Below are 26,587 nucleotides of genomic sequence, written 5' to 3' on the forward strand. Positions count from 1 at the left end.
TAGGTGGCGAATGGGCTGAATCAAGCCCAGATTGAGCAATGTCTGTTTGATGAGCTGAGCTGGCTCTTTACGGCAGCGCTGGCAAAGTGGGTTAGAGAGCATGGGTTTGTCGGTCTTGGGTCTTCTCTGCTCAGTTGAGGTTTGGGAGTGTCACGTGGTGACGCCAGCTCCACTGTCGTCAGCCAGGTAGGTCTTTTGGAGCTCCGGCGTCGGGTGGTCTGGAACACACAAGTGAAATTAATTAAATGGCATGTGATTAATTAATAACTCTAGATTTCACACTCAAGTTAATGAATGAATTTGAAAATTAGCAGGGTTGCTTCAGGCATCAGGAGACTGGAACACACGGGAGGATCTCAGGCAAGTAACATGTGAACACAAAAGGAAAAAAATCTTCCCTCTCTGCAGGGCTTCTTCCTCGGCCAATGCTGCAAGCTACGTTGATAGACAGAGAGAGTGTGTGTGTGAGGGAAAAATACAACTTAATAAGACACAATCTTACATTAGCATCAGAGTAGCACCAGACAATGGATGGGCAGTGGGTGGAGCCACTGTCACCACAACAACTTCTATTTAACTCCCTGAAACCTGGTTGTTGTAACCTGGACAGGACCTCCCTTGGTAGATCATTGAAGATCTTCATCAGTTCTGCGCAGTCTGTTGAGACCCATCGTTTCTCGTTGAACTTCTATGTGACATGACAAAGAAGAAACCTTTCTATTCAATCGGCTGATCTCCTGCCACTGCATCTTCACCTTTGTACGGCATGCTTTCAGCTGACCCTGGGTCCATTTTCGTCTTCATTGTTCTTGGAGATGACGCATGGTAGGAGTGATCCGGTGCCACAATGTTGGAGTGATCAGTCTCAACATAACATTTAGAAAGCACAGCTGCGTAACTATGGTCTAGTGAAACTAGACTTCCATCAGCCACATCCCCATTTCGTTCGACCCCACTAACGTCGTTGGCCACTGTCACGTCGATGACGTCATGATCGACATCATAGACAACAACCCAACAGGCACACAATGTCATTTCGACGTCTCACTATGGGCATATTCTGGTCGCAATGTCATATGACCAAAATATGACCATCTTAAGATGTCTTTAGCCTAACGTTTTCCCAACTGACTCGAACCAGATGTCGTTTCAGGTCACATGGCGGTCGCTTATTAAAACAAATCTTAAAATAGTGAATCTTCTCAGGCACATGCACAGATATGGCTCTACCTGTGCACAGCACTTGCCCCTTTTCCCTATACATTTTTGGTCATTGTTCTGAACCCATTGCTCGCAAGTCGTCATTAAATTAATATTTATTCTTCAGAACCGAAAAGCTGCGCCACGAGTCTTGATTGTTGATCAATGTCCAGTTATCAGCATTGGTACGCAAAGGTGGGCCTATCCAGATTAGTGAACAGAAACAACTTGTTTTGTTCCCTCCAGTTTTGCCTAGCAAAACTAGAGTAGGACTACATTTATCATCCATATAAAATACAGTTTAGCAATCTACTACTGACTCATGATAATTTTCATATTTCAGATAAGCCCAGTTTGGGTGGCTATATGTCTAAAGATAAGCAGCTGTAACATCACACTGCCTTAAATATTATGGGATGATGATGTAACATATTCTGGCAAATTTATTGTGATATTTGTGAGGAAGAAAAGGGCTTCCAGACTGGCAACAAGCATTCTGCAGGCAGGTTGCCCTCCAACGTGATGGTACGCTTTCCATCTGATCCTGCAACCTCTGCTAAAAGTAGGCCATATGATTTGGCTTGCTCTGGACTCCAGAGATGTGACATCATATATCCCTACTAACATGAATGACTTTCAGTTCCAAATGCAGGTGTAAAACGCAGTTTAGTTCTGTAGCCTATCTTGCATTTTATGACTGAAATGACAGGCAACGTTTGGAGTTTGGTTGGATATAGTAATGGTAGGATACAGTATTTCCTGCAATCTTCTGTTTTGACTGGAATTGTGTTGGTTATTGTTAAGTGGTGAATTTATTACATTTCAAAATAGTTTTTTTTAAATCAAATTTATTTATATAGCCCTTCGTGCATCAGCTAATATCTCAAAGTGCTGTACAGAAACCCAGCCTAAAACCCCAAACAGCAAGCAATGCAGGTGTAGAAGCACGGTGGCTAGGAAAAACTCCCTAGAAAGGCCAAAACCTAGGAAGAAACCTAGAGAGGAACCAGGCTATGAGGGGTGGACAGTCCTCTTCTGGCTGTGCCGGGTGGAGATTATAACAGAGCATGGCCAAGATGTTCAAATGTTCATAAATGACCAGCATGGTCAAATAATAATAATCACAGTAGTTGTCGAGGGTGCAGCAAGTCAGCAACTTAGGAGTAAATGTCAGTTCGCTTTTCACAGCCGATCATAAGAGTATCTCTACCACTCCTGCTGTCTCTAGAGAGTTGAAAACAGCAGGTCTGGGACAGGTAGCACATCCGGTGAACAGGTCAGGAATCCATAGCCGCAGGCAGAACAGTTCAAACTGGAGCAGCAGCACGGCCAGGTGGACTGGGGACAGCAAAGAGTCATCATGCCGGGTAGTCCTGACGCATGGTCCTAGGGCTCAGGTCCTCCGAGAGAAATAGAGAATTAGAGAGAGCATACTTAAATTCACACAGGACACCAGATAAGACAGGAGAAGTACTCCAGATATAACAAACTGACCCTAGCCCCCCGACACATAAACTACTGCAGCATATATACTGGGGGCTGAGACAGGAGGGGTCAGGAGACACTGTGGCCCCATCCAATGATAACCCCGGACAGGGCCAAACTGGAAGGATATAACCCCACCCACTTTGCCAAAGCACAGCCCCCACACCACTAGAGTGATATCTTCAACCACCAACTTACCATCCTGAGACAAGGCCGAGTATAGCCCACAAAGATCTCCGGCCTGGCACAACCCAAGGGGGGGGGGGGGGGCGCCAGCCCAGACAGGAAGATCACGTCAGTGACTCAACCCACTCAAGTGACGCACCCCTCCTAGGGACCGCATGAAAGAACACCAGTAAGCCAGTGACTCTGAGGCAGAGAATCCCAGTGGAGAGAGGGGAACCGGCCAGCCACCATTATTTGGTCTACCATTTTTTTTTTTACAATTCAGAAGAACTGTTTTGAGGTAAAGGCACCAAATTTGGAACCAAGATCATTTTATGGACCCTGGAAGATGTAGATTTGGAACACCCACAGATTTGGCACCTGGGGGTCGTGGCAGACTGTACCACTATTTTACAAACCATTAATCTACAAAAAGTTATTGCCTTTTAAAAGTAATATATTTATTGCCTATACTACTTGCCCTGGAACTCCTGAAAACCAAAAGATTTGACATTAACACGCAGTATATTTCAGTGAGTACAGAGGGAAACACAGCAGTCATTTAGGCCACATTTATTTTATTTGATCTAGGATAAGTGTAGCAGAGTCGAGTTAAAACACTCTCGTGATGAAGTAGCTCGGCATACAACTTAAAACCACCCTTGGCCAAAGACTGACTATTTCTTTGGTCTAATGGTTAAGAAGTTTGGTTCTGTTTATGTACTGTACATGTGCACCTCACTCAGGTTTCAACTCAGGTTGCATGGCCTTAACTTGTGTATGGAATACTACATAATAAGTGTGTAACAGTATATAAAGTATGCTAATGTACTGGTGTTTGGGCAGTGGTCAAAAATACTTAAGTAGTTGTCACGTTCTGACCATAGTTCTTTTGTGTTTTCCTTGTTTTAGTGTTGGTCAGGACGTGAGCTGGGTGGGCATTCTATGTTGTGTGTCTAGTTTGTAAGTTTCTATGTATGACCTGATATGGTTCACAATCAGAGGCAGGTGTTAGTCATTGTCTCTGATTGGGAACCATATTTAGGTAGCTTGTTTTGTGTTGGGGTTTGTGGGTGGTTGTTTCCTGTCTTTGTGTTCTCTGCACCAGATAGGACTGTTTTTTGGGTTTTGCCACGTTTTGTTATTTTGTATATGTGTAGTGTTCACGTTATCGTCTTTTATTAAACATGATGAACACGAACTACGCTGCATTTTGGTCCTCTCCTTCGACGGAAGAAAACTGTTACAGTAGTAATTTAAAGTAGTTTTACTTAAGTATTTTTTGGGGGGTATCTGTACATTACTATTTATATTTGGGAAACTTTAACTTTTACTAAACTACATTCCGAAAGAAAATAATGTACTTTTCACTCCATACATTTTCCCTGACACCCAAAGGTACTCGTTACATTTTGACAGAAAAATTATCCAATTCACACACATATCAAGAGAGAATCCCAACTGCATCTGATCTGGCAGACTCACTAAACACAAATACTTTGTCTGTCAATTGTCATACTTGAGTAAAAGTATACATCTTTTCAAATTCCTTATAATTAACTATACGGCCCCAAAAATGTACTTTTTTTATTTTTATTAAGTACTTTTTCCACCACTGGATGTGGCTGGGGGTTAAAGCATTTGTTTCACATGACCCATCAATTTAGTGTGTCTGTGTAAGCGTCATCTAATATCAAATATTTCTGTCTGGACGCTTGCTGTTTACCTGACATGTTTCCTTATTGTAGGCTCACTGTTCAGCACATGACCTCATGTGAATCCTTAAAGAGATGGGTGGGGCTGGCCTAGGAGGGTGTGAACAATGCTGAATGAGTGTAGACAAAGGAGAGCTCTCCAGTAGGTACCAAAACATTCAATAGCTCCTTTCCTCAAAAGTGAGTTTACAAGTGTATCAATTTTCAAAGCAATACCAACTGAATACCAAGAGTGTGCAAAGCTGTCATCAAGCTAAAGTGTGGCTACTTTGAAGAATCTAAAATATATTTTGACTACCACATGTGTCATTTCATAGTTTTGATGTCTAATAAAGAAAATGTGTCCAAACATTTGACTGGTACTGTATACTGTGGTTCTATTAATGATACGCAGAGCCCCAGGCTGTAACTCAGGGTTACGGTGGTGGTATAGCATGCCAGGCCAGCAGAGGAACACGTATGGTTAATGCTGGGAGCAGAATGTCATGTGCCTGGGTGGGAGGGGTGTATCTGTTTACTCTTGCTGTGCAAAAAAGCAGTCACTAGAGTGGGGGGTGGGTGGGTGGGCGTGCGCGTGTGTGTGTGTGTTGGAAAAGGTTAGACTCACAACACAACATTCAGGTAATTTCTTTATTTAAAAACTGTGTAATTTTTTTTTTAAAAAGTGCATCATTCTCTTCTAAGGTAAAACACAGATGTTCTTTGTCTGTCTGGGCTTAATGATATAAACACTAGAGCCCATAGATGATAACTGAAGATTACAAAGTTTCATTAAACCTGTAACATGACACCTCAGGTAACACTAGCATTAGAGAGCATTCAAAGACAATGTAAAAAAATAAAGCACTTCATTTTTTTAAAATCAGAAGAGTAGACATTGTTGAAAATGTTTTAGCATTTTTTTCCTTCATAATTTAAAAAGCTAAAGTAAACAAATAGTTTAAGTTCAGAGTGAAAAGACTTGAACTGCATCGGTGTTAAACCGAAATTACACCCGGAGATGCCTGTCAACGGTGTGAAATTTGCTTGCCAGAGGCCAGCGTCAATTCACATATACTGCGTAGCGTATGCCAACGGAATCGTCATGATAATCCATAATAAACAGTTGTAATTGTTATGTTCGCTATATAGCACCTGGGAACTATTTTTGTGTGTTCCTTTTGACTCATCTTAGATGTCCTATGGGAGCCACCGTACCTGCCTGCACAGGCTAAAAAATTGTTATTCATGAACATGAGGAGAGTTGTAGCTAATAAACCCGAGCAGTCTATAAGGAATTTAGCTAGTTCGTTCTTCCTACATAATAGTATTCTCTCTTGAAATCGTAGTTCCTTGAGTTTCCCAGCCGTAGTCTGCCAAGGCCTGGGGTCTCCATCAGGTTGATCATGAGCTACCAGTAGCTCGCAGCTCACCTATGAGTAGCTCACCAAACAATTCTGAAAGCATATGCAATTTTTTATCTGTTCCATCGCAAACTGTCATAAACAAATCTCCCAATTATCCGACACTGCAAGCTACCACCTATCTAAACAACTCAACATTGACATTATCCCACCCCTTGTTAGCCACTATTGGCATAAAGAATTAAACCTTCACAATATCTGCCAATTAATTTCCGGTAGTATTGCCCGTCTGTCTACTGTATATGGTGTGGCGCGTTTGTCAATCACTCCGTGTGTAGCCAGGTGATGCGATAACCGTCTTGTGGCAGTAGGCTTACCAGGCAGAAGTTTATCATAATATATCATTTGTATCTATTTGTTATTTACTAACTTTGCCATTAAATGAGCAGCAGCAGCAGTACAGAACCATCGCCAGACTGGCACATTAGACGGCACATTCCTTACACAATAAAGGGGAAATCTATTTGCCCCCCCCCCAAAAAAAAGGTATCCTGATGTGATTTAACCATTGACATGTCCTCAGAACAAACTTCTCTATGAACAATTGTAATTTTGAGAGTAAAATCAACATCTTAAACCAGAAAATATAAAACAGAGAAAACGTATTTTGGGAAATTGAAAACATAATTTTGGAGAAAACAAATCTGACTTTATAGGTCTCCCCTTAGAGTTGTTTATTAATCCTTATTTTACCAGGTATATTGACAGAAAACAGTGCACTACTTTCTCTTATACACTGAGGAAGAGTTGAATGGGAGAAGAGAAGCGACATGTTAAATTTTTCTTAAAGTAACTCAGGCTAGAAAAGTTTGGAGACCCCTGGCCTAGGCTATATGCCTGTGATCGAAATTCTATGCATTTGTTTTCAAATATGTATTGGCAGTTAAACTGATCAACACTGAATAGACACTTTTTAACTATACATTTCACATTTCAGACATAACGATGCAAACAGTCTATTTTCTGGCAATTTATTTGCTAATTTTACCAGCATTGCTTCTTGTAGATGTGGAGAGAAATAGACTTGCTTTCTAAACTGATGTGTAATGACACCGTTGAGGCCCATCTGTTGTCTCTCATTCTCTCCCATGCATTCTATTTCCTGGGTGAATTAACACGCGTAAAAACGTTGGGCTTTTGTCAACAGTCTGCAGTTATATGTTCTCTACAGTTCACTGTGTAACATAATCTTCTAAGTCACTAAAACTAAATGAACTGAGTACTGGTAACTTACAAAACATTTGTTGCTTTAATTTAATGAGTCAAGGCAATCAGTTTTTCAAATAATTTGAGTTAACAGAATTATGTTTTACGGTGATAGGTCTGAAAACAGGCCAATCTGTGGAGATGAGCATGATTATAATATTAGTTTTAATCAACTGCAAATGTCATGTAGGTACTGTTGCTCTCAGTAAAGCCAAGATGAGGATTTTAAACAAAGAAAATATACGTTTGCATTTTCAGTCATCTCAACTATGGCTGTACTAACACAGTCATATCGGTGTGATTAAGTATTCAAAACACTCACAGCAATTCAGTGTTATACAGCCATTCAGAAAGATGTTGATAATATTTCAGGCAAGTGGCTTAGTTAAACCTTACTATATATATTCTGTAAAGGCATTATACACGACTGCATATAAGATCTTAAAACCTTTACTAATGGCTCTAAGGGCAATAAGCTCCTTTTTTTTGAGAACTGCTGAAACTAGAATCAGAGTTAGAACATGAGCGTTGCTGTGGACACACACTGCTTTTGAGGGTTCAGAGTGGACACAGTTCTAAATCAAAAATGGTGGTTGTAAGATTACCACTCTAAAGATATCTCCTATGATTTTCATTTATGGCAGCAGTGTGTGTATATATCTCAAGACGCCTTGGGCCAGATATTGTAAATGTTTGCAACTAAACAACTTGAACAAAAACTAGGTATATTGAAAAGTGCAGGTGCAAATGTTGAGTAAGTCTGGGCCTGTGTGTCAATAGCATAGCTTTATAGAGGGATGTTAGTCACATTAATCAGAAAACAGACAGTTTAGTCAGCATACAGACAGGTCTAGAGGCACTCCGTTGTGGGACGCCTTAGTATCAGTGTTTTAAACAAACATGATTCGTGGTGGAGCTAAATGGGTAAATGGGGTACACACAGGAGGGGCTAAAGGGTTACAGGTGAGGAACAATAAACACATGATCACAGTTTCAGAATAAAAGATCAAACAGGCTCTGGTTTTGCCATTGCCCGAGATTCACACTTTAAAAGAAAAAAGGGACATATTAGTAGTTGAAAATCAGTACATTCTTGAATCATGCAGTAGCACCACAATGTTGTTGATGAGGTCACTTCTTTTTGCTGCTCTCTCACTTCCTCCTCCGTCCGCAGTATATACCCTGGCAGTCGGCGACCCCTGAAGGACCATTCACAGCACAGCATCTCAGGGCCATTTGATCAAATTACATACAATCAAATAAGAATATTTACAGTATAGCAAGGGTGGAACAATTACGATAATGCCCTTTACTGTTAGCCATGAAGTTGAGTGAGGTTACAATATAGAATGTGCTCTTTCTACGTTTATAGGCACCCTTTCTGTTTTTTACGATTCATGATCTTGGCTGTCTAACTAATGATGGAGTCGGAGCAGGTCTCTTTGCTGATGTCGCATTTGACTTTGAATGTTAGTTTGCGTGACTTCAGCTCAGCCTATCAGAAAACCGTGCTGGTCCATCTTGGTATGGGGGCTGGCCGTTGCCTACTGATCAGCCAAAGGCTTATTATATAAATTGTCAAAAAAATTGCCCAAAAAACTGTTCCATGGCCGCCAGCCATGTCACCTTTTTTAGTTCACCTTTTTTTAACTAAGCAAGTCAGTTAAGAAAATTCTTATTTACAATGACGACCTAGGAACAGTGGGTTAATGGCCTTTTTCAGGGACAGAACGACAGATGTTTTAAATGTTCCATTTTTCTATAAAACCAATATGGTGGTGGATCTTTGAAGTTATCGGGCTATTTTGCTTCCACGTGTCCTGGGGTCTTTGTTAAGGTCATCATGAACTTTACCCAGTACCAGGACATTTTCCCCAAAATTTGGTCACCTCTACCAGGCGAATTCTATAAGGAGTAATGGACTAAGATCCCTCCCAATGTGTTCTCCAAAAAATAAAACATCCTCGCAAGGTGAGGTATTGAAAGCTATTAAAAAAACAGAGGTTTCAACCATTTTGACCCCTACCTTTTTGAGAAAAAATGGATTACCTGTTAAACAAAATCTATTTCTGTGAGCTATTGTATTAGTATAAAATAATGTAATTTCAATTTTTTTTGAGCACACAGTATAGCTCATCTTTATCAAGTAGGTAAATCATTTTGGACCCCACTGTATATTATTTACAACACAAGTCATTGTGCTCTGGTGCTGTTGTTTACCTCTGTAGCTGCGTGCTCCCAGGAAGCCTTGCATGGCTGTGTATTTGGCTGCCTTCTGTGCCTTTGCTGGAAGAGTAGAATAAGACAAGGAGGTTCATCTATTTAAACCTTATGTGTCCAGTACAGCTCAGGAATGCCAGAAACATGTCTATTTCATGTATCAGGTGTTGTGCCATAAGGTCAAGTAGTTTTGACTCAATTCATCACTAAGCAAAATGAGACCAAGTCCCTAAAATACAAAAAAATAGTAAACTATTTGTAAGTCTTTGAGCTGATATTGTGTTTCATTATGTTAATCATTCTGACTCAGTGAGATGTCAAGCTAATCAAGATTAACATGTGTTAATTAACTGTGAGCAAGCGGGAGTGAGCATGCGCACATGTGTATTTGTGCTTACATGTGCATTTGAGTATCAGGACAGTAATTGATTATAATATGTGAAGCGGAATGTCTTACATTTCTGCCCTGACTGTCCCGCTTCTCCTACTCCGTAGCCTCCTAGAGGAGAAGAAAAATAACAGGAAATAGACAAACCCACATCAGTCATAATAAACAGCTGATCATTCCTACTAAACTGACTATTTAATCTGTTCATTTTTTGTCAGGCATTTGTTAACATAATAAATAAAAGGACTGACATCTCTGCAACATCAACGTTTATAAAACCCAAAGACTTTTGACTCTCAGAAAATTGTATACTAAAGCTTTTCCAACATCTTTTTTCATACCATGGGAGAACATAGTGAATATAAACTCATGTGAGAGGTCTCTATAGTAAAACTCGTTAACATCTTCTAGCATACACAGTGGAGGATTACACTTAGAACTATTGAGAAAAGGTGCATTGATATGGTGTCGCAACAATGTTTTACGACACCTTGGCTGTTATTTAGATATTTCACTATTGACTATTTTGAAGTAGAGATGAATTGGTATTTGTGAATTGACATTGTAGTCTCGGTCCTAATTTATGTGTATCACCTCTGGCCGCATGGCAAATGGCCCAATACAATGCCCAAAGGTCAGTCAGCCCTTCCCTGTCAAGAGGCCAAATTCTCTCTCTACAGTATCCAGAGGACTTACCATTGGAATGTGTGATATAATAATAGTAAGAATTCATGTTTGGTATCTATCTGAAACTTGTTCACTGAGGGTAACTCTGATGCTATATGGATGTATGATCTCTGTGGTAACGTGGATATGTTCAGTGTGTACTCTCGACACCATAAGCAAGGATCTCTTTTGTCCTCTTGGGAATTATCGCTCTCTCTCACCCCCTTAGGTGATCACATATACACTAACTTCAGAATGTATTCATACCCCTTGACTTATTCCACATTTTGTTGTGTTACAGCCTGAATTCAAAATGTATTCGATTTTTTTTTTCTTCTCACCCACGTACACACAATACCCCATACTGACAAAGTGAAAACTAGAAATGTTTGCAAATGTATTGAACATAAAATACAGATATCGCTCATTTACATTAGTATTCACACCCCTGACTCAATACTTAGAAGCCCCTTTGGCGGCCATTACAGCTTTAAGTCGTCTTGGAAATGTCTGTATCAGCTTTGCACATCTGGATTTGGGGATTTTCTCCCATTCTTCCTTGCAGATTTTCTCAAGCTCTGTTAAGTTAGACGGGGGAGTGGTGGTGCACAGCAATCAAGTCTTTCCAAAAATGTTCAATGGGATTCAAGTCTGGGCTTTGGCTGGGCCACTCAAGAACTATCACATTCTTGTTCTGAACCCATTCCAGCGTTGCTTTGGCTGTATGCTTAGGGTCATTGTCCTGTTGGAACGTAAATCTTCGCCCAAGTCTAAGGTTGTTTGCACGCTGAAGCAGGTTCTCATCAAGGATTTGCCTTTATTTGGCTCCATTCATTGTTCCCTCTATCCTTACCAGACTCCCAGTCTCTGCTGCTGAAAAGCGTCCCCATAACATGATGCTGCTACCACCATGTTTCACGGTAGGGATGGTGTTGGAAGGGTGATGAGCTGTATTCTCCAGACATAGCGCTTTGCATTCAGGCCAAGGAGTTACATCTCAAAGAGTTACATTTTTGTCTCATCAGGCCACAGAATCTTTTGTCTTATGCACTCAGACTTTCACGTGCCTTTTGCAAACTCCAGGCGTGCTGTCATGTGCATTTGTCTCAGGAGCGACCTCTTGTCTTGCCACACTCCCATAAAGCCCAGTTTGGTGAAGTGCTGTAGAGACTGTTGTCCTTCTGGCAGGTGCTCCCGTCTCAGCCAAGAAACTCTGTCGTTCTGTCAGAGTGGTCATTGAGTTGTTGGTCACCTCCCTGACCAAGGTCCTTCTTGCCCGGTTGCTCAGTTTGGTTGGATGTATGTGTGTGTGTAATAATAACCTGGTTGATAACCAGCTCCACCCTGGGAGCCATAATAACCTGGTTGATAGCCAGCTCCACCCTGGGAGCCATAATAACCTGGAAAGAGCACACAGTAAACAAGCCATCTAGCCTGCACTAAACAAGCAGAGGCTACAGAGAATACCAACACATGGGATGTATGTTCCTACCCCCCTTGGTAGTTCACCTTGTACCTAACTCCAGGTACACCCTATATTTACACCCCAGGTAACTAACCTGGTACTCCTCCTCTTCGCCCGGTAGCTCCAGCACCAGGTACCCCACCTGCTCCACCACCTGGAGAAGAGGTACAGGTGTGTTAGGGTGTGTGTAAGATAAATGGAAGTTCAACAAGGGTGCTGTTTGCGGTGAACAATTTCAGTTCAACAATTTGAATTACCATTCCAAAATGTTACGGTAAAGCTGCAAATAGCAAATCTTAGTATGGATAACTGTGACTTTTTACCAGCAATATTCAAAGTGCAAATTACTTTGCTATTATTACTGCGTAGAAACCCTACTGTATCAGCAGTTTAAACCCGAAACAGATGTTCGCCAAACAATGACCTTCCCATATCAAATAAATATAAAGAATTGGCCCGAAAATATATTTCCAAATGTATGTATTACAAATATATTTACGTTTCAAAATTGCCAAAGAAATACCTTATTTGGCAAAACATTTATAATTCACATGTATCCTAAAATGCATCAAGGTTATATACAAAACAAATGGAATGTTTCCCTTCTTAAACGCCCCTATGGACTAACACAGGTAAACTGGACACACCTGAAGAACAGATTGATTGTAAATTCAAAAGCGCCAGAAGGCCAGTGAAAAGGTAAGCAGGTGTCTAGTCATCATCAGTTGTAGCTACACCAAGACCCTGGACAGTTAACTACAGAGGGGATACAAGTATGTTTCCTTCCATACCTGGTCCAAAGAGAGCTCCACCCGAGGAGGAGGAGCCATAACCTGATTTGTTTGGCTTCACTGCACCCTGTCCGGCTCCACCTGGTCCATAACCACCAGGCCCAGTCCCATAGCCATCTGGTACGGCCCCAACTCCTCCCTGGCCAAGTCCAGTCCCAGCACCCCCTCCTGGTCCATAACCACCAACAGTTCCACCACCAGGTCCAAATCCAGCTCCAGGACCATAACCACCGGGGACACCTCCACCACCACCAAGCCCAGATCCAGGCACTCCACCCTGGCCTACTCCAGTCCCTGCTCCCCCTCCTGGCACACTTCCCTGGCCAGCTGCTTGTCCTCCTCCAATGGTACCACTTAGCATACCTGTCAGTGGAAGAACTTCATCAGCAAAAAGATTATTCCTTGCGAGAATTAATGGAACTTCTAAAAAGATGATATACTCACCATATTTACGAGCTTTTGCATTTGCGTCATACCCTGCAATACAAAACAGATATCACAAATTGTTTGCTCTAAAGTGCATTTTTCTGAGTGGAGAGGTGTATAAATAAATACAAAGAGATGATCTCTATTGATCCACACTTAAAAGCAGTTATTTTCAGTACCTCCAGCTCCAGTTCCCTGTCCAGCCCCAGCTCCAAGTGGTCCATAGCCACCTGGTCCGGCCCCGGCTCTTCCCTGACCAAGTCCGGTCCCAGCACCACCTCCTGGTCCATAACCTCCATGGGTTCCAATGCCAGGTCCATACCCAGCACCCGGACCACTACCGCCACCAAGCCCAGATCCAGGCACTCCTCCATGGCCTAGCCCAGTACCTGCTCCCCCTCCAGGCACTCCTCCCTGACCTAGCCCAGTCCTTGCTCCCCCTCCTGGCACTCTTCCCTGGCCAGCTGCTTGTCCTCCTCCAAGGGAACCACTTAGCATACCTGTCAATGGAAGAACTTCATCAGAACAAAGATTATTATTCTTTGAGAGAATGAATGGAACATCTAAAAAAATGATATACTCACCATATTTACGAGCTTTTGCATTTGCGTCATACCCTGCAATACAAAACAGATATCACAAATTGTTTGCTCTAAAGTGCATTTTTCTGAGTGGAGAGGTGTATAAATAAATACAAAGAGACGATCTCTATCGATCCACACTTAAAAGCAGTTATTTTCAGTACCTCCAGCTCCAGTTCCCCGTCCAGCCCCAGCTCCAAGTGGTCCATAGCCACCAGGTCCAGCCCCATAACCTCCAGGACCAGCTACGCCAGGACCAAAACCAGCCCCAGGCCCATAACCTCCAGGCCCAGCACCATAGCCACCAGGTCCTGCCTCTGCTCCACCTGGTCTGGCTCCACCTGGTCTGACCCCAGCTCCTCCCGGCCCTGCTCTACCTGGTCCATAGCCACCAGGTTCAGCCCCATAACCTCCAGGACCAAGACCAGCCCCAGGCCCATAACCTCCAGGCCCAGCACCATAGCCACCAGGTCCGGCCTCTGCTCCACCTGGTCTGACCCCAGCTCCTCCCGGCCCTGCTCCACCTGGTCCATAACCTTTATGTCCGGCACCATATCCACCTTGCCCGGCCCCAGCCCCACCTAGTCCGGCCCCGGTTCCTCCTGGTCCATAACCAACTGTTCCGCCACCATAACCACCAAGCCCATCTCCAGCTCCAACAGCTCTCCCATAGCCTGAAACAGAGGGGACAGTGAATTCACAGACACTAGGATACATTTTTATTTTCACACATGATGTAAATGTGATGTGACATTATTAAAAATGTATGTGACAATGTTTCTGCCATACTTTTAGGTGGTTTTCCAGTGCCAGTTCCTGTACCAGTTCCAGCACCTGTGGGGTATCTGCTACCAACTCCACCTGGTATATATCCACCTGGTCCAGCTCCACCTTGACCTCCACCTAGACCGCCTCCTTGACCTCCACCCACTCCTCCTGGTCCGGCTCCTATGGCACCCAGGCTGCCAGCTCCACCCAGACCTCCACCAACACCACCGGCTCCAGCACCTCCAGTCTTGTATGGCTTGGATCCATATCCTCCAGGCCCAGCCCCTGTCCCGTAGCCACCTGGCCCAGCACCATAGCCACCTTGCCCAGCACCATATCCACCTGGCCCAGCACCATAGCCACCAGGACCAGCTCCAGCCCCATAACCACCTGGACCAGCACCATAACCACCGGGCCTGGCCCCATAACCACCGGGTCCAGTGCCATATCCTCCAGGACTGGCTCCGTATCCGCCTGGTCCGGCACCATATCCTCCAGGACGTCGTCCTCCTGCTCCAAATTGGCCAGCACCATATCCTAAGTGGAGGAGAGAGAAATTACATGGATGAGCCTGAAGCAGATATTTTTTTAGAAGAGATACAAACACAGAAAGACATGCAGACAGCTGAAAGAATGCTCAAAGGTACGTTTGCCCGGCTTCCCTGAGCCCAGTCCTTCTCTAGCCCCAGTTGGGTAACGTAGACCTGAGAAACCAAGCCTGTGATTAATGTTCTAATAAAATTAACATTATGTGTGTGAACTCCTTTCAGACTGAATGGGGAATGACTTTAACATACCTCCACCTGGCAGGACTACACCAGCTCCGTAGCCTGCAGAGAGAATAATTACCATAATGAAAACATCAGGACAATCATCTTGTTGTGGTGTTGAGTTGAAACCAGAAGACTGGTTTGGTTTATCTGGTTTGCAGTCATGGCTTACTTTTTCCTGGTTTGGGGGTTCCAGCTCCTACATCACTGGCACCACCAGACCCAGGGACCAGAGCTGCTCCTCCAGCACCTCCTGCACCCAGACTGCCAGCCCCACCTGCTCCATAACCTAAAGTTGCAGAGACCAACAGATCATTAAAGTGTCATCTTAATCTTCACTTCGTTGACAGTGACAGCCCTATATAGTCTTGTTATAGTAGCTTTTAAACTGTACCTTTGGGTGGTTTGTCACTACTGCCTGGTCCTGCACCTCCTCCAGGTTCTACTCCTGCTCCTCCACCTCCTGAACCTCCAGCTCCCCCTGTACCGTTAGGACTTCCTCCCACTCTAACTGCACCACCGTCTTTCCCCCCTGCTCCTCCCGGTCCTCCTCCTCCTTTACCATCACCATCTCTTCCTACACCGCCAGATCCACTGCCTGCTCCTCCTGGTCCTCCTCCTCTACCATCACCATCTCTTCCTACTCCGCCAGATCCACTGCCTGCTCCTCCTGGTCCTCCTCCTCTACCATCACCATCTCTTCCTACTCCGCCAGATCCACTGCCTGCTCCTCCTGCACCATCAGGACCTCCACCAACACCTCTTGCTCCTCCTCCTGCATCTCCCTCTCCTTCACCAGGTGTATCTCCTCTTGGAGCCTTCAGAGGTTTAGCTCCAGGTAGAGTCCCCCCTCCAGTGATATCACCGTTAGCAGCACCTGTAGAACCAATCAGGGGACAGAGGTTTCAGACCCAAACCTTGCCAGACAGATCGATGTGGAACACAGAATACCACGATCGTAACTGCTGCAATTGTCTCTTGTTAATAACTTCTTATGGCTGGGGGCAGTATTGAGTAGTTTGGATGAATAAGGTGCCCAGAGGTGCCCAGAGTAAACTGCCTGCTCCTCAGTCCCAGTTGCTAATATATGCATATTATTAGTATATTTGGATAGAAACACTCTGAAGTTTCTAAAACAGTTTGAATGATGTCTGTGAGTATAACAGAACTCATACGGCAGGCAAAAACCTGAGAAAAAATCCAAACAGGAAGTGGGAAATCTGAGGCTTGTAGTTTTTTAATGCAGACCCAATTGAAGATACAGTGGGATATTGGTCATCTTGCACTTTCTAAGGCTTCGACTAGATGTCAACAGTCTTTAGAAACTTGTTTGAGGCTTCTACTGTGAAGGGGGCCGAATGAGAGGGGAATGTGTCAGAGGTCTGCCAGCAGCCACGAGCTGGTCATGCGCATTCACATGAGAGGTAGCTCCCATTCCATTGCTTTTCTGAAGACAATGGAATTCTCCGGTTGGAATATTATTGAAGATTCATGTTAAAAACACCCTAAAGATTGATTCTATACATCGTTTGACATGTTTCTACTGACTGTAACGGAACTTTGACTTTTCGTCTGCTCGCGCATCATGAATTTGAATTACACTCTCTCCAAGATCGCATAGCAGTTCAGACGTCTTTTGTCCTCGTCTTGTCGTGTCCTGTATATATATATATATATTTACAACTTTTTTCACATACATTTTATTTTAATTTTCCATCAACTCATCTTCTAAACACTCTCCTGCAACCAGCCTCACCAATTTATATTTATAAAAAAGTATTATTTACCTCAGATCTGTAATCCTCCAAGAAGCTAGCCAGAAACTCCAAGAAGCTAGCCAGAAACTAGCCAGGAGCTAGCCCAGAAGCTAATCCAGAAGCTAATCAGAAGCTAGTTAGCTTCTTTACTGGCAAATCGTTAGTATTCAGCTAACCACGGTTTGTGGTCATCAGCTATCCTTTAGCTCGAAAATCTATCGCCAGTTTTGTACGGCGCAGCGCGGCTCGGAACGGAACATACCGGACCAATTTTTCTCTCCATGTCCCTGGATTTCAACTGCTCTCTGGACATTCACAGCTAGCTAGCTGCTATCCGTGTGACAGTCGGCTTTCGTCGATTCCGGAGCAAACATCGATTGTTCCGGTGCTAGCCAGCTCCGTCAATCACTCCTGAGTTCCATCATTCACTCCTGGGCTGCAGTCACCTATCCGGACCCGTTTCACTGCCTACGCGGAGCCCCACCGGGCCTTCACAACTGGACTGCCGACGTTATCTACCTGAATGAGATCCGGCTGGCTCCTCTGTCGCGACGTTACCTGAACGCCCATCTGCGGCCCGCTAACCGTTAGCTGTCTTACCGGCTGCTATCTGAATAGACAATCGGACAATTTATTTATTTTTATTATTATGTTTTCTTCTCGGGCCTCTATAACTATATCTATTGTTCTTATTTTTGTTGTTGTTATGTGATTTGGATAAATCCCCTCTACCACACGGAACCCCACTAATCTACTGACCGAACGCAAGAGGTGGCTAACAACAGACTCCATCCTATGCTAGCTTGCTACCGATGGCCCGGCTAGCTGTCTAAATCGCCGTGAGCCTCAACCAACCTCTCCACTCACTGGACCCTTTTGATCACTCGACTAAGCATGCCTCTCCTTAATGTCAATATGTCTTGTCCATTGCTGTTCTGGTTAGTGTTTATTGGCTTATTTCACTGTAGAGCCTCTAGTCCTGCTCACTATACCTTATCCAACCTACTAGTTCCACCACCCACACATGCAATGACATCTCCTGGTTTCAATGATGTTTCTAGAGACAATATCTCTCTCTTCATCACTCAATACCTAGGTTTACCTCCACTGTATTCACATCCTACCTTACCTTTGTCTGTACATTATACCTTGATGCTATTTTATCGCCCCCAGAAACCTCCTTTTACTCTCTGTTCCAGACGTTCTAGACGACCAATTCTTATTGCTTTTAGTCGCACCCTTATTCTACTCCTCCTATGTTCCTCTGGCGATGTAGAGGTGAATCCAGGCCCTGCAGTGCCTAGCTCCACTCCTATTCCCCAGGCGCTCTCTTTTGACGACTTCTGTAACCGTAATAGCCTTGGTTTCATGCATGTTAACATTAGAAGCCTCCTCCCTAAGTTTGTTCTATTCACTGCTTTAGCACACTCTGCCAACCCGGATGTTCTAGCTGTGTCTGAATCCTGGCTTAGGAAGACCACCAAAAATTCAGACATTTTAATTCCAAACTACAACATTTTCAGACAAGATAGAACTGCCAAAGGGGGCGGTGTTGCAATCTACTGCAAAGATAGCCTGCAGAGTTCTGTCCTACTATCCAGGTCTGTACCCAAACAATTTGAACTTCTACTTTTAAAAATCCACCTCTCTAAAAACAAGTCTCTCACCGTTGCCGCCTGCTATAGACCACCCTCTGCCCCCAGCTGTGCTCTGGACACCATATGTGAACTGATTGCCCCCCATCTATCTTCAGAGCTCGTGCTGCTAGGCGACCTAAACTGGAACATGCTTAACACCCCAGCCATCCTACAATCTAAACTTGATGCCCTCAATCTCACACAAATTATCAATGAACCTACCAGGTACCTCCCCAAAGCCTTAAACACGGGCACCCTCATAGATATCATCCTAACCAACTTCCCCTCTAAATACACCTCTGCTGTCTTCAACCAAGATCTCAGCGATCACTGCCTCATTGCCTGCATCCGTAATGGGTCAGCGGTCAAACGACCTCCTCTCATCACTGTAAAACGCTCCCTGAAACACTTCAGCGAGCAGGCCTTTCTAATCGACCTGGCCGGGGTATCCTGGAAGGATATTGACCTCATCCCGTCAGTAGAGGATGCCTGGATATTTTTTAAAAATGCCTTCCTAACCATCTTAAATAAACATGCCCCATTCAAGAAATTTAGAACCAGGAACAGATATAGCCCTTGGTTCTCCCCAGACCTGACTGCCCTTAACCAACACAAAAACATCCTATGGCGTTCTGCATTAGCATCGAACAGCCCCCGTGATATGCAGCTGTTCAGGGAAGCTAGAAACCATTATACACAGGCAGTTAGAAAAGCCAAGGCTAGCTTATTCAAGCAGAAATTTGCTTCTTGCAACACTAACTCAAAAAAGTTCTGGGACACTGTAAAGTCCATGGAGAATAAGAACACCTCCTCCCAGCTGCCCACTGCACTGAAGATAGGAAACACTGTCACCACTGATAAATCCACCATAATTGAAAATTTCAATAAGCATTTTTCTACTGCTGGCCATGCTTTCCACCTGGCTACTCCTACCTCTGTCAACAGCACTGCACCCCCAACAGCAACTCGCCCAAGCCTTCCCCATTTCTCCTTCTCCCAAATCCATTCAGCTGATGTTCTGAAAGAGCTGCAAAATCTGGACCCCTACAAATCAGCCGGGCTAGACAATCTGGACCCTTTCTTTCTAAAATTATCTGCCGAAATTGTTGCCACCCCTATTACTAGCCTGTTCAACCTCTCTTTCGTGTCGTCTGAGATTCCCAAAGATTGGAAAGCAGCTGCGGCTGCGGTCATCCCCCTCTTCAAAGGGGGGGACACTCTTGACCCAAACTGCTACAGACCTATATCTATCCTACCATGCCTTTCTAAGGTCTTCGAAAGCCAAGTCAACAAACAGATTACCGACCATTTTGAATCTCACCATACCTTCTCTGCTATGCAATCTGGTTTCAGAGCTGGTCATGGGTGCACCTCAGCCACGCTCAAGGTCCTAAACGATATCTTAACCGCCATCGATAAGAAACATTACTGTGCAGCCGTATTCATTGATCTGGCCAAGGCTTTCGACTCTGTCAATCACCACATCCTCATCGGCAGACTCAACAGCCTTGGTTTCTCAAATGATTGCCTCGCCTGGTTCACCAACTACTTCTCTGATAGAGTTCAGTGTGTCAAATCGGAGGGTCTGTTGTCCGGACCTCTGGCAATCTCTATGGGGGTGCCACAGGGTTCAATTCTTGGACAGACTCTCTTCTCTGTATACATCAATGAGGTCGCTCTTGCTGCTGGTGAGTCTCTGATCCACCTCTACGCAGACGACACCATTCTGTATACTTCCGGCCCTTCTTTGGACACTGTGTTAACAACCCTCCAGGCAAGCTTCAATGCCATACAACTCTCCTTCCGTGGCCTCCAATTGCTCTTAAATACAAGTAAAACTAAATGCATGCTCTTCAACCGATCGCTACCTGTACCTACCCGCCTGTCCAACATTACTACTCTGGACGGCTCTGACTTAGAATACGTGGACAACTACAAATACTTAGGTGTCTGGTTAGACTGTAAACTCTCCTTCCAGACCCATATCAAACATCTCCAATCCAAAGTTAAATCTAGAATTGGCTTCCTATTTCGCAACAAAGCATCCTTCACTCATGCTGCCAAACATACCCTTGTAAAACTGACCATCCTACCAATCCTCGACTTTGGCGATGTAATTTACAAAATAGCCTCCAATACCCTACTCAACAAATTGGATGCAGTCTATCACAGTGCAATCCGTTTTGTCACCAAAGCCCCATATACTACCCACCATTGCGACCTGTACGCTCTCGTTGGCTGGCCCTCGCTTCATACTCGTCGCCAAACCCACTGGCTCCATGTCATCTACAAGACCCTGCTAGGTAAAGTCCCCCCTTATCTCAGCTCGCTGGTCACCATAGCATCTCCCACCTGTAGCACACGCTCCAGCAGGTATGTCTCTCTAGTCACCCCCAAAATCAATTCTTTCTTTGGCCGCCTCTCTTTCCAGTTCTCTGCTGCCAATGACTGGAACGAACTACAAAAATCTCTGAAACTGGAAACACTTATCTCCCTCACTAGCTTTAAGCACCAACTGTCAGAGCAGCTCACAGATTACTGCACCTGTACATAGCCCACCTATAATTTAGCCCTATCAACTACCTCTTTCCCAACTGTATTTAATTTATTTATTTATTTTGCTCCTTTGCACCCCATTATTTTTATTTCTACTTTGCACATTCTTCCATTGCAAAACTACCATTCCAGTGTTTTACTTGCTATATTGTATTTACCTTGCCACCAAGGCCTTTTTTGCCTTTACCTCCCTTCTCACCTCATTTGCTCACATTGTATATAGACTTGTTTATACTTTATTATTGACTGTATGTTTGTTTTACTCCATGTGTAACTCTGTTTTGTTGTATCTGTCGAACTGCTTTGCTTTATCTTGGCCAGGTCGCAATTGTAAATGAGAACTTGTTCTCAACTTGCCTACCTGGTTAAATAAAGGTAAAATAAATAAATAAATGAATTTGAATTACTGGGCTGAACGTGCTAAAAACAAGGAGGAATTTGGACATAAATGATGGACGTTATCGAACAAAACAAACATTCATTGTGGAACTGGGATTCCTGGGAGTGCATTCTGATGAAGATCATCAAAGGTAAGTGAATATTTATAATGCTATTTCTGACTAATGTTGACTACCCAACATGGCGATATTTCTTTGGCTGTTTGGTCTCTGAGCGCCGTACTCAGATTATTGCATGGTATGCTTTTTCCGTAAAGGTTTTTTGAAATCTGACACAGCAGTTGCATTAAGGAGAAGTTTATCTAAAGAGCCATGTGTAATAGTTGTATCTTTCATCAATGTTTATTATGAGTATTTCTGTGAATTGATGTGGCTCTCTGCAAAATCACTGCATGTTTTGGAACTATTGAACATAACATGCCAATGTAAACAGATTTCTGGATATTAATATGCACTTTATCGAACAAAACATACATATATTGTGTAACATGAAGTCCTATGAGTGTCATCTGATGAAGATCATCAAAGGTTAGTGATTCATTGTATCTCTATGTGTGCTTTTTGTGACTCCTATCTTTGGCTGGAAAAATTTTCTGTGACTTGGCGGTGACCTAACATAATCGTTTGTGGTGCTTTCGCTGTAAAGCCTATTTGAAATCGGACACTGTGGTGGGATTAACAACAAGATTAGCTTTAAAATGGTATAAGATACTTGTATGTTTGAGGAATTTTAATTATGAGATTTCTGTTGTTTTGAATTTGGCACCCTGCATTTCACTGGCTGTTGTCATATCGATCCCGTTAACGGGATTTTAGCCCTAAGAAGTTTTAACTTCTTGACCATACTTGAGACGCAGACGTCTCAAGTATGCCCCTGGAAATGCAAATGCGCTACGCTAAATGCTAAATGTACTCGTTACAACTCAATCTTTGATCAAAATTCACAAGCAGGGTATTGAATTAAAGCTACACTCGTTGTGAACCTAGCCAGCAAGTCAGATTTTTAAAATGCTTTTCGGCGAAAGCATCAGAAGCTATTATCTGATAGCATGCACCCCCCAAAATGCCAGCTCGACACGTAAACAACAGATTTTGCGATAGCCGGCGCTACCCAAAACGCAGAAATAACATATAAAACATTCATTACCTTAGACAAGCTTCTTTCTTGGCACTCCTATATGCCCCATAAACATCACTATTGGGTCTTTTTTTCGTTTAAATCGGTCCATATATACCCAAAATAGCTTTGTATGGAAGTTGTGTCATTCAGAAAAAATCATCGTTTTTAAACGCTGCGTAATTTTTTAAAATTAAAAAAGTCGACGATAAACTTTCACAAAACACTTCGAAATCCTTTTGTAATCCAACTTTAGGTATTAGTAAACGTTTATAATCTATCAAAATGATTACAGGGCGATGTCTCTTCAATAGGTCTTCACTTCAAAAACAATGCCATCTGATATCTCCCTCAACTGCATCCGGGTGAAGACTGGGAAAATGGAGTTCAGATAGAAGGATTTTCCAACAATTAATTCAATTGAAAATTAGGACAATGGCGCCATCGTGCGGAATTTGTATGAATTGCAGGCAGATTGCCATTAAATTCTGTTCTCTTTTAACAACTGGTGGAAGTGACTTATGGAAATTATTTTTTGCTTTCAGAGAGCAGTTTTTCTTGCGTTTTTCAATGAAACACACGATCTGTTATAGTCACAGCCATGATTTAACCAGTTTTATAAACTTCAGAGTGTTTTCTATCCACACATACTAATCATATGCATATACTATATTCCTGGCATGAGTAGCAGGACGCTGAAAAGTTGCGCGATTTTTAACAGAATTTTCGAAAAAGGAAGGGGTAGAAGTAAGAGGTTTAATAACCTTTCTTTTAACAGTTTTATTCAGACAGTGTTAGCTGATATTTCATGTTTTAAGTTTTACGGGAGATTATTTTGGTGAAATCATGTACACGATGAAACCATCACCTGCTTGTCTTTCTTTAGAGGGTTTTCCGCCGGCACCAATACCGATGCCTGTTTCCGGACCTAATGAAGATAAAGGACTTAAAATGACATTACCTGTACACATAGCATAACTGTTAGTCAAGCACTACTGAAGGCTATAGGGGTGGAGCTTGATTTGGCATCTACAGTACCTTCAGAAAGTATTCAAACCAATTCACTTATTCCACATTTCGGTTTTGTTACAATCTGAATTTAAAATGGATTAAAAAAAGTTTTTTCAATCTCACCCATGTACACACAATACCCCATAATGACAAAGTGAAAGCATGTTTTAAGACATTTTTGCAAATGTATCTCTTTTACATAAGTATTCACAACCCTGAGTCAATACTTTGTAGAAGCACCTTTGGCAGTGATTACAGCTGTGTCTTTTTGGGTATGCCTCTTTCTACCCCTGGATTGTGCAACTTTTACCGTTATTCTTTTCAAAAATATTTAAGCTCTGTCATATTGGTTGTTCATTATTGCTAGACAACCATTTTCAGGTCTTGCCATAGATTTTCAAGTAGATTTAAGTCAAAACTGTAACTCGGCCACTCAGGAACATTCACTATCTTCTTGGTAAGAAACTCCAGTGTAGATTTGGCCTTGTGTTTTGTGTTATTGTGAAAAGTGAATTAATCTCCCAGTGTCTGGTAGAAAGCAGACTGAACCAGGTTTTTCTCTAGGATCTTGCCTGTGCTTAGCTCCATTTCCTTTCTTTTTTCCAGAAAACTCCCCAATCCTTAACGATTACAAGCATATACCCATAACATGATGCTGTCACGTTCTGACCTTCGTTCTTTTGTTATGTCTTTGTTTTAGTATGGTCAGGGCGTGAGTTGGGTGGGTTGTCTATGTTCTTTTTTGGGGTTTTCTGTGTTTGGCCTGGTATGGTTCTCAATTAGAGGCAGCTGTCAATCGTTGTCCCTGATTGAGAACCATACTTAGGTAGCCTGGTTTCACTTTTGAGTTGTGGAGGATTATTTTCCGTGTCAGTGTTTGTGCCACACGGGACTGTTTAGTTTGTTTCGGTATTTCACGTTGTTATTTTGTAGTTTAGTGTTCATGTAAATAAAGTATCGTTATGGACACTTACCACGCTGCATATTAGTCCGATATCTCTTACTCCTCCTCAGAAGAGGAAGAAGAAACTCGTTACAGATGCATCCACCACTAGCTTGAAAATATGTAGAGTGATACTCAGTGTCCCGTTCTGACCATAGTTCTTTTGTGTTTTCTTTGTTTTAGTGTTGGTCAGGGCGTGAGCTGAGTAGGCATTCTATGTCTTGTTTGTCTATTTCTATGTTTAGCCTGATATGGTTCTTAATCAGAGGAAGGTGTTAGTCATTGTCTCTGATTGGGAACCATATTTAGGTAGCCTGTTTTGTGTTGGGTTTTGTGGGTGGTTGTCTTCTGTCTTTGTGTCATTGCACCAGATAGGACTGTTTCGATTATTTTGTATTTTGTAGTGTTCTCGTTTATCATCTATATTAAAGATGTTGAATACTAACCACGCTGCATTTTGGTCCTCCTCTCCTTCAACGGAAGAAAACCGTTACACTCAGTAATATGTTTTGGATTTGCCCCAAACATAACACTTTGTATTCAGGAAAAAAAGTGAATTACTTTGCCACATTTTTATCGTTATTACTTCAGTGCCTTGTTGCAAACAGGATGCATGTTTTGGAATATTTTATTCTGTACAGTCTGCCTTCTGTTCACTATGTCATTTAGGTTAGTGTTGTGGAGTAACTACAATGTTGCTAATCTATGCTCAGTTTTCTCCTATCACAGCCATTAAACTCTATCTCTTCTTAAAGTCACCATTGGCCTCATGGTAAAATCCCTGAGCAGTTTCCTTCCTCTCCAGCAACTGAGTTAAGAAGTTTTCCTATATCTGTAGTAACTGGGTTGGTACACCATCCAAAGTGTAATTAATAACTATACCATGCTCAAAAGGATACGCAATATTTTTACCCATGTCCCAATTAGGTGCCATTCTTTGCGAGGCATTGGAATAGCTCTCTAGTCTTTGTGGTTGAATCTGTGTTTGAATTTCACTGCTCGTCAGAGATCTTACAGAGATGAGGTAGTCATTTTAAAAATCATGTTAAAAACTATTATTGCTACTTTTATGTGACTTGTTAAGCACATTTTTACTCTTAACTTATTTAGGCTTGCAATAACAAAATAGTTGAATAATTATTGACTCGATATCAGTTTTTAATTTATAACAATGTCAAAAAACATAAATCCACGTTGACATTATGGAGTATTGTGTGTAGGCCAGTGGGGACAGTGTTTAGATTATAACTGGAGGTAATTCAGACACTTGCACATATATAGACTAGGATTAATTTGTTTCTAATATATGTTAATAAGTATTGGTGGTTACGTTGTACAGGTACATTGTTATTGTTTAATTTGTTTACAAAATAACAACTGCTTAAAGCAAGTTAGTTACAGTACGCTCATATTTGTCATGGAGAATCAGATTGTTGATTCGTTTTCGGTGCAAGAGGAAAGTACTTTGGTTTTACAATTCCAAATGGCTGAGACAGCCATGCAGTAATAGAATAATCCAGAAATTGTACCTGCATTAGCCCTAGACCAGGCAGGGTTAGATCACAACAATAACCAGGTTAAAGTCCTGAACTAAGTGTTTGAGACATCACTTTTAACTCTTATCTTGAACAATGATGAGCATCTGGAAAATGAATGATTAATTATGTAAGCAGAAATATTTGATTATAAAAGGGCTTATCTTTGCACTGGCAATGTATTATTATTAGTAGTAGTAAAACCGTACAAACAAGCAGACCATCAGTGAACCAAGCAGCTTGTTTCCTTCTTGAAGCTATTAGTGGCGAATACTGCCAAGTTCAGGCATATCTACATGAATGTCACATACTGTTCTGCATAAACATGTTATGGTTAGCCCCAGTCACATACTGTACTGGCCTGGCATGTTATGGTAAGCTCTA

The 26,587-nt window shown here is 42.6% G+C and overlaps 1 protein-coding gene across 4 annotated transcripts in view; it reads right to left on the reverse strand.

Annotated features, from left to right (window-relative positions):
- Window positions 1–5,183: 5,183 nt before the first annotated feature.
- The window catches only part of LOC139392710 (elastin b), a 65,647-nt gene continuing 44,243 nt past the window's right edge, over window positions 5,184–26,587 (reverse strand). For 2 of the 4 annotated variants that reach the window (XM_071140909.1, XM_071140906.1), the window contains exons 32-45: window positions 23,583–23,642; window positions 15,644–16,126; window positions 15,422–15,538; window positions 15,277–15,309; window positions 14,501–15,016; window positions 13,876–14,385; window positions 13,715–13,747; window positions 13,310–13,630; window positions 13,149–13,181; window positions 12,705–13,067; window positions 12,008–12,067; window positions 9,852–9,893; window positions 9,395–9,460; window positions 5,184–8,373 (exon numbers count right to left, since the gene is read on the reverse strand). In XM_071140909.1, the coding sequence (XP_070997010.1) occupies window positions 8,327–8,373; window positions 9,395–9,460; window positions 9,852–9,893; window positions 12,008–12,067; window positions 12,705–13,067; window positions 13,149–13,181; window positions 13,310–13,630; window positions 13,715–13,747; window positions 13,876–14,385; window positions 14,501–15,016; window positions 15,277–15,309; window positions 15,422–15,538; window positions 15,644–16,126; window positions 23,583–23,642 (2,684 nt within the window). In that variant the 3' untranslated portion in view covers window positions 5,184–8,326. The remainder of the gene's footprint in view (window positions 8,374–9,394; window positions 9,461–9,851; window positions 9,894–12,007; window positions 12,068–12,704; window positions 13,068–13,148; window positions 13,182–13,309; window positions 13,631–13,714; window positions 13,748–13,875; window positions 14,386–14,500; window positions 15,017–15,276; window positions 15,310–15,421; window positions 15,539–15,643; window positions 16,127–23,582; window positions 23,643–26,587) is intronic. The other 2 variants (XM_071140907.1, XM_071140908.1) reach the window with 2 other exon arrangements.

The sequence above is a fragment of the Oncorhynchus clarkii genome, chromosome 33, assembly GCF_045791955.1.
Source record: "Oncorhynchus clarkii lewisi isolate Uvic-CL-2024 chromosome 33, UVic_Ocla_1.0, whole genome shotgun sequence".
Classification (NCBI taxonomy): domain Eukaryota; kingdom Metazoa; phylum Chordata; class Actinopteri; order Salmoniformes; family Salmonidae; genus Oncorhynchus; species Oncorhynchus clarkii.